At 43.6% G+C, this 7,891-nt stretch overlaps 1 protein-coding gene across 1 annotated transcript; it reads right to left on the reverse strand.

Annotated features, from left to right (window-relative positions):
- Positions 1-695: 695 nt before the first annotated feature.
- LOC114617996 (RNA exonuclease 1 homolog) lies at positions 696-2,510 on the reverse strand. Its single transcript, XM_028763673.1, has one exon. The coding sequence runs from the start codon at positions 2,508-2,510 to the stop codon at positions 696-698; it is 1,815 nt and encodes a 604-aa protein (XP_028619506.1).
- Between the last annotated feature and the right edge of the window lie 5,381 nt (positions 2,511-7,891).

Raw genomic sequence — 7,891 nt, forward strand, 5'->3', positions numbered from 1 at the left:
TTGATTTTCTAGTTTAAAAAAAAAAAGAATCATAAAAAAAGATAAGGGGTGTTTGAGTCCACAATATTTTCTAGTGGAAATAGTTCAATAAACTTTCAACCAAGTTCTGAAAATCATTTAAAAACCACTTGCATTTGATATATTTTATAAACAGAATTTATTTATAAAGTGGAAAGAAAGAAGTTACCCCCATCTAAAAAAAAAGATAAAATCTTAAACTATTTCAACTTTAAGAACAAAAACAAAACAACCTGAAAATGAAAAGATTATCAATGTTGCTTGGAACTAGTAATTTCCAACAAATTTCATCAATCTTGACGCATTAAGGACCTGGCAAACTAGGAGTAGTAGCTTCTACTTAAGCAAAATTAAAGTCACAGCTAACAGTTCCAGCAGAAGCTCATCGAATCAAAACGGTCTCACCTCTAAGGCACGCAGGCTGTTTTCTTTGTTCAGCTCTGTGAGAAAGTTCTGGAATCGGCTGAAATACTTCCTCCTTCTCCCTTTAGTCCGGTGTGACGAGACTTAACTAGAGTCCGTCTGTATGAAGATACCAATAACACGTCCAGCAATACCCTCAGCCTTGGCGGGCAAGAGGGCGTAACTCTGCAAGCTCTTAGGCTTGGGCTAAAAATTTAACAACTGTATGGCATCCACTCCTCAGCCACACATCCGTAATCAACGCGGAGACGTCCTCAAATCTCTAGCTGCGGAGATTGATGTGAATCACTTTCCTCCAGGTACATGTCTGGCATCTCCGGCATCTCCAGCATCTTGGGTGTCTGGGTGTATCGGCTAGTGCAAACTCGCAGCTTCGGCCGAGAGTCGCTCTTCTGGAAAGCAGCCTGCTGCTGAGGAGGGCTAGAGGTCTTGATGTCTTCTTGAATCTTCCAGATCACCAGCTGCATACAGGCGCTGGCATCCTCGATGGAGCAGTGTCCACTGCTGTGTCCCTGGATCTTCCGGTTGAGATACTGGGAGACGAGGCCTCGCAAGGAGCGCTTGTAGGGAAGGCCTCGGTAGTGCGGGAAGAGCACGGATGTGTCCACCACAGTGCCATGGATGAACTTCAAAGCCAGCAGGTCACACTCAAGGCTGTGTCCAATGAGGATGGTTTCAGTGCTGAACAGGTTAAGGAGTGTAGCCTGGACATCACACAGCCTAACGTTGGTGTTCACCAGGTCTGCCTCGGTCACTCCCGAAAACCTAGTGTTGTAGTCCACGATCTCGTTGTCCGGCTTGACGAAAGTGTCGTAAATCACATGTAAATTAGTGTCCACCACTGAGACACGGGTGAGCTCCAGGCCGTGTGTGGTGTAGGACATCTCACAGTCTAGGGCGTAGATTCCCGCGTGAGCTTCCCAGTCCTTCTTCCGGAAGGTCTTGGCAAAGCCACTCAAGTTGTCTTTCCTGCGGTCCTGCACGTGTTGCTTGGCCACCGAACAGCCTGCGGCTTCCACGGTCGCGTTGCAGCAGGAGTAGCGCACCTGCCAGCCTCCCTGCACGCGGATGGAGAGGGCACGCCCCCAGTGGTACACACAGGGCTCTGAGCAGAGGCAGCCACCCGAGGGTGACACGGGGAACTTGGTGCCACAGCGGCAGCAGGCCCTGTGTGAGGAGCTCAGCGGCTGCTTTTGTTTGAAGAGAATTGCCGACCCTTGCTTCGCTGGATGCACGAACGGGAAGCCATGAACCTTGCGCTGCTCCTCCGTGAGTAGATAGTCCCGCAGGCGGCTGTACAAGGTGGCCTTGCTGAGACTCGGGATGGCGCTGGGAACCAGGCCCCTGAGCTTCTTCAGGGTGTGCAGGGCAACATTCAGGTACTTGTTCTTGCTGGGACTTTGGTCGTAGATCACTTTCTCCTCTGACTGAGCCTTCTCGATGGCCTCTAGACGCGAAGAGGAGAACTTAAGGCACACCTCAATGAACAAGCCCAAGTAGTGCTGACGCATGGCAGCAGGAATCTTGTCCTTAAACTCCTTGGTGAGGATGGGCTTCTTCATGCCACAACAAGTGTAGCTGTAGTTAGCTTGCTGAGGAGTAACTCTGTAGGTGTTCAAGTGTGGCGGCTGACCTGTGGCTCTGTTGCTGCTGAAGGTCCTCTTGGCAGCTGTGGTGTTGGCCAGGCTGGGTCTGGCCATGTGGATGAGCCTCCTCTTCTCTCGAGCTGAGGGTGAAGATGATGATGAAGAAGACAACGAGGAGGAAGAAGACGGCGAGGAAGGCGACGACAAGGAGGAAGACATCGTCAACATCTCAGGGCAGATTATCTTCCTCCGGACCAGCTGGGGTCGCCGGTGTTCCCAAGGCGCTGCAAGCCAGCCGTGGTGCACCCCAGGGCCAGGCCTCAGGGAAGGCTCCTGGACCTCGATGAACTGGTGGGTCTGGCAACAAGTTGGGGGGCACTGGTAGTAAGACAGCAGGACGTTTCCGACTGGATGAACCAGGACTCTCCTGGCTTCGGGATGCCCTGGTGGGAACCAACTTCGTGCTGTAGCTTTCAGGCTCATGTTGACCAGGAGACTGCCCGCTACAGCGAGCAATTCTACGCGCCTACCAGAGTGGGAATGGAGGCGGAGGCGGAGCTGCAGCCCTTAAATACAAGGCGGTGGGCGGAACTCCCTCTACTCTAAGCCGATCACATCCAATCACATTGGATCTACTATCCTCTAGACGGCTTCCGGACTATATTGGGTTCCTCCTACCAGGAAGTGTGGTGATTGAACCTATTGGAATTCCTGTTTCCATTTTGTCCTCCGTTTGATTTTTTTTATTTTATGTCTTTATTGATTTCTTTTGAGAAGTCCGTTCATTGCATTTCAATCCTAACCATCACCCCCTAATTCCTTCTAGAACTATCTCCCTTCCATGAATATTGATATAGTATTTTGTTTCTTCATTTTATTTTAAACTCACAGAGTCCAATTTCGGCAGTCCATATACTCTATTGGGTATGTGACCATCCCCAGGGTTATGATTATATTTTAGATGTGTGGGGATATTTTATGTTTTTTTCCTTCTGTTCCCCCTTTCCTCCCCTCCCCCCTCCACCCTGCTTTTTCCTTCTTCAGCCTCCCTTCCTTCCCCTCCGCCTCCCTCCCTCCCCTCTCTTCCATTTCTGAGACAGTCTTGATATCCCCACCTTGACCACTTGAGCTCTTGCCTCAGCCTCCTGAGGTAAGGCCATGAGCAAATAGATTTGAAATTCCAGGCTTTGATCTTGGAAGGTCAGGCTCTTGGTCGTGAGTGGCTCTATAGTCTTATAACCACTATCATCTTGAAAGCACAGAAAGAAAACTAAGGCACACAAACTTCATTCATTTACCCAGAGTCAGTCACACAGAATTCCTGGCCAGATAATCTGATATCCATTTCCAAGGATTCTGGAGCTCTTGGGCTACCAACAGCACTTGCACAATTTCTGAGTAATAAATGAGAAGTAAAATAGCATAAATATTTAAACTATTCTTAAACCTTAAGACTTTGCCTCGAATAAGAAATATGTAAATTGCACTTTCATTAATTTCAAAATAACAATCAATTAGATCCTAACAGTGGCAGTTTACTCAGTAAACACCTGAACTTGTTCTGAAACCTCTGCAATTGAATCTTTTGTGCATGTAAATGTTGCTGTGTGGTTGTAGATAATTTATTTACCTAGGCTCTCTCAGTGTTTTAATTTGATGTTGGCCAGTAACTACTCCTGAGCACGAGATCCATCCTGGAGTGCAGCGGAGACTACCAGTTGTTAGGGTATTTTACCACAGCCACAAGAAAAGTAAATAAGACGGGGGAGGGGCTTTGAGATTTCAAAAATCTTGGGTACCGTTTCATATTAGTATCCTCTGCTTCCTGCTTGCAGCTCAAGATATGAGCTCTGAGCTTTTCCTGCTGTTATGCCTCACTCTGACATCATGGAGTCTAACCTAGTCCCATAACATTTTTTTTTAATAAGTTGTCTTGATCTTGGTAACTTTTTATTTATTTTTGAAATTGTAATGTAGCTACGTTATATCCCACTTCCATCCTTCCAAACACTTCCACATGCCCCTCCTTGTTCTCCTTCATATTCCTGGCATCTTTTATCGATAATTTTGTTACATGCATATGTATGAATGTATATGTATTCCAAAATACAATGTGTTTGGTCTGTATAATACTACTTGTATGTATGTTTTCAGGGATGAGCAGGTGTTGGGGCCTACATGCTGCATTTAGTACCTCCCACAGGGCATCATCAGTCATGCCAAGGTCTGGAGTCTGTTATGCCCCCTCCAGAGTTTGTCAGTTGTTTGCTGATTCTCACCATTCTGCTTGGGTAAGATGAAATCTCAAAGTTTTAATTTTCATTTTCCTAGTTTCTGGGGACAATGAACATTTATTTAGATATTTATTGTAGTAGCTATTCCTGGTTGCCAACTTGACTATATCTGGAATGAACTACAATCCAGAATTGGAAGCCTCAACTGTGATCCTGATCTTGAAGCTGGGAGATACAGGTTTCTGACCTGTATCTTGCCATGGAGGTCTTGAGGTATAATGGCTTTGAATCCCAGGAGGCTATAAGGCGATCTCTTGAGTTCACGATCATCTGGGACAAAGCAAGTCCCAGATCCAGGCATGGTAGCACACATCTTTAATATGGGCCACACATTCTGCTGGAGACCTACATAAGAACATTGGAAGAAGGAAGATTCAGTCTTCTTTGTGGGAATGCCTTGTGTGACTGAGCAACTGCTAGATCCTTGGAGTTCCAGTCTCAGCTGCTGCTGACCATTGTTAGGGAGTTGGACTACAGACTGTAAGTTATCAACAAATTCCGTTCCTATATAGAGACTACCCATAAATTCTGTGACTTTAGAGAACCCTGACAAATACATTTTTTATCCCCATCCCTACCCAACCCCACTCTTTTTTTTTCTTTTAGGGAACTCTCTGTTCAGGTTCCAGGCCTTTTTGAATGGGTCAGTTAGAGGTTGTTTGTTTTATACTTTTTTTTTTAAGTTCTTTTATTCTGGATATTAACCTGTGTCAGATGTGTAGCTGGAAGAGTCTCTCCTATTTCATGGGCTGTGTCTTTGTCTGCTTGATTGTTTCTTAATAGTTGCGTAGAAGCTTTTTTAGTTTTATGAATTCCCACTTGTCAGTTCTTGGCCTTAATTCATGAGTCAATGGAGTCCTAGTCAGAAAGCCCTTCCCTCCAGCATGTGGCCACTGCCTGTGTTTTCTTCTTGCAGTTTCAGGGTTTCAAGTTTCACAGTTAGGACTTTGCTCCCCTTGCAGTTGGGTTCTGTGCAAAGTGATAAATATGGAACTGATTCCATTCTTCTGCCTGTGGACATCCAGCTATCCTAGTACCATGAAGATGCTTTCTCTCCTCCAGCGTCAGTTTTTGGCATGCTCATCAAATGTTAGATGATTGAAGTTTCTCATGTTTCAGTCTTCAATTTTGTTCCACTGGACTACGTGTCTGCTCTTGTGCCAGGATTGTTTTTGCTACTAAGGCTCTGCAATATATCTTAAGATCTGGATTTGCTAGCCCGCAAGTGTTTTGTTTTGTTGTTGTTGATGATGATGATGATGTTGTTAAAGGTTGTTTGGGCTATCTGGGGATTTTTATGGTTCCATATGAAGTTTAGGATAGTTTTTTTTTTCTATTTCTTTGAAAAATGACGTTCAGAGTTGAACTGATCCAAGGCTTTCTCAAGAGGCCCTGAGGATAAAGGGAGCATAGTTCTGTGTCCTTGCTCAAGAGCGGACTTGGAAAGGCTATTCTCGGGATAAGGCTAAGGTCTCAAAGGACTTTAAGATTTCAGTTCCTGAGAACATGGACTTTTATCCCCCCCCCCCAAAAAAAAAAAAACCTGGAATTTTAGGTCCCATCTGAAGCCACCAGCCTTATTCCCCCCAAAAATATTAAAAAAAAAAAAAAAAAAAACTGGAATTTTAGGTCCCTAGGCTGGCACGTGCTCAGTTTGTAACATTCTTGAAATATCCTGAGTTGCCTTTGTGAAACATTACTTGATTAGCTACTTGCTGACTTTGTCCTATTGTATGGTAACTTCTGTGGACTCTGTCCATTTCTCCCCTGGAAATAGTATGTAAGATGCTGTACTTCTTAATAAATGTGCTTGGCATGAGACATAGCTTGTGTAAGACATCCTGTTCCCAGCTTTTTTGACTCCTTATCTTCTGACCTGGTTATCTCTCAAGATCTTTCACTGAAAAACTCCCTGCCGGTCCAGGTCAAATGAGATAGGGAATTTGATTGAGACTGCGCTGAATCTGTAAATAACTTTTGGCAGAATGGCCATTTTCACAGTGTTAATTCTACCATGGGATGCCTTTCTTTTTCTAGTGTCTCTATCACTTTCTTCAGAGGTTTAAAGTTATCATTATGGATAATATTAAAGTTATCACCATTTACTTCTTTTTTAAAAAAATTTTTTGAAGATTAATTTATTTTAAGTATGTGAGGATACCAGAAGAGGGCATCAGATCTCATTACAGATGGTTGTGGGCCACCATGTAGTTGGTGGGAATTGAGTGTTCTTAACCACTGAGCCATCTCTCCAGCCCCCATCCCTCATCCCTCAAACCTAACTTTGGTTAGGTTTATTCTTACATGTTTTATTTTCTTTGCTGCTATTCTGTATGGAAGTGAGTTCATGATCTCTTTCTCTGTACATTTGTTGCAGAAGTATAGGCAACCTATCAATGGTGCAAGATGTTTCTGTATTCTGCTGAATTTGTTTATTGTTTCTAGAAGTTTTTTGGTAGACTTTTCGGGATTTCTAACATAGTGTATCATGTCATCTGAAAATAGAAATAGTTTGACTTCTTTCCTTATTCGTGTCTTTTTAATTTCCTTGCCTTGCCTTCTTGATTCAGCAGTGCTTCAAGCATAGTACAGGTGATAGTGGACATCCCTGTCTCATTCTTAATTTCAGTGGGATTGCTTCAAGTTTTTCTACCTTTAGGAGGATATTGGCTGTGGATTACTCATATACAGCTTTTATTATCTTGAGGTATGTTCTCTCTAGCTCTGTGTCTTCCATGGTAGGCAAGTGCTTTATCACTAAATAGTATTCCCAACAGTCACTTCACTGTGTAAGACAACATCTAAACAAGTTGCCTAGACTGGCCTTGAATTTTTTTTTTCTTACAGTGGTCTTATGACTCACTATACAACTAAGAACGGGCTTGAACATCCTCCTGCCCCCACCTTCCAATTTCTGAGATTACAAGCATCAATCCTAACTTTACAAAGTTGATTTTTGAAAACAGTTTAAGATATTCAAATTATCTATTAGAACTTGAAAATATTGATCTCAGGGGCAGCACAATTTTGAGAACCTGAATATAACTTCTTTTTTCTCTTATTTATTTATTTGGATATGGGCTTGTAATTCGCTCAACATCCATTGTCAAAGAGACTATGGTGACTGTAAGCTTAACTACGTTAAAGTCACCTGGGAAAAGGGCTTCCGGATATGTCTGTGGGGAGTTAGCCTTGATTACTTTAACTGAGTTAGGAAGACCCACGGATTGTGGGCACCATCATTTCCTATGAAGGGTATTCTGGATCAACTGTACAAGAGTGGAAAAAGCAAGCTGAACCCCAATATGCATGCAGGCATCTTTGCTCTCTGCTTCTTTACTATAGACACAGTGATGTGTAGTCCAGATTGGCCTCAAAGTCCATCTATAGCTCAGGATAACACTGAATTTCTGATTTTCCTGTCTCCATTTCTAGAATTACATTTGACATAACACTTAGTTTTGTATGGTGCTAGAGATTAGATCAGAATTTTTCACACTAGGAAGCACTCTCACAACGAAGCCACACCCCAGTCTCCCATTTTTAATTTTTGTGTTATCAGCCCAGATG

This window comes from Grammomys surdaster, unplaced genomic scaffold (genome assembly GCF_004785775.1).
Source record: "Grammomys surdaster isolate TR1022 unplaced genomic scaffold, NIH_TR_1.0 139, whole genome shotgun sequence".
NCBI classification, from domain to species: domain Eukaryota; kingdom Metazoa; phylum Chordata; class Mammalia; order Rodentia; family Muridae; genus Grammomys; species Grammomys surdaster.

Bases quoted from the DNA above. Each gene is read 5' to 3' on its own strand.
- LOC114617996 (XM_028763673.1), bottom strand. From the start codon at position 2,510: ATGAGCCTGAAAGCTACAGCACGAAGTTGGTTCCCACCAGGGCATCCC.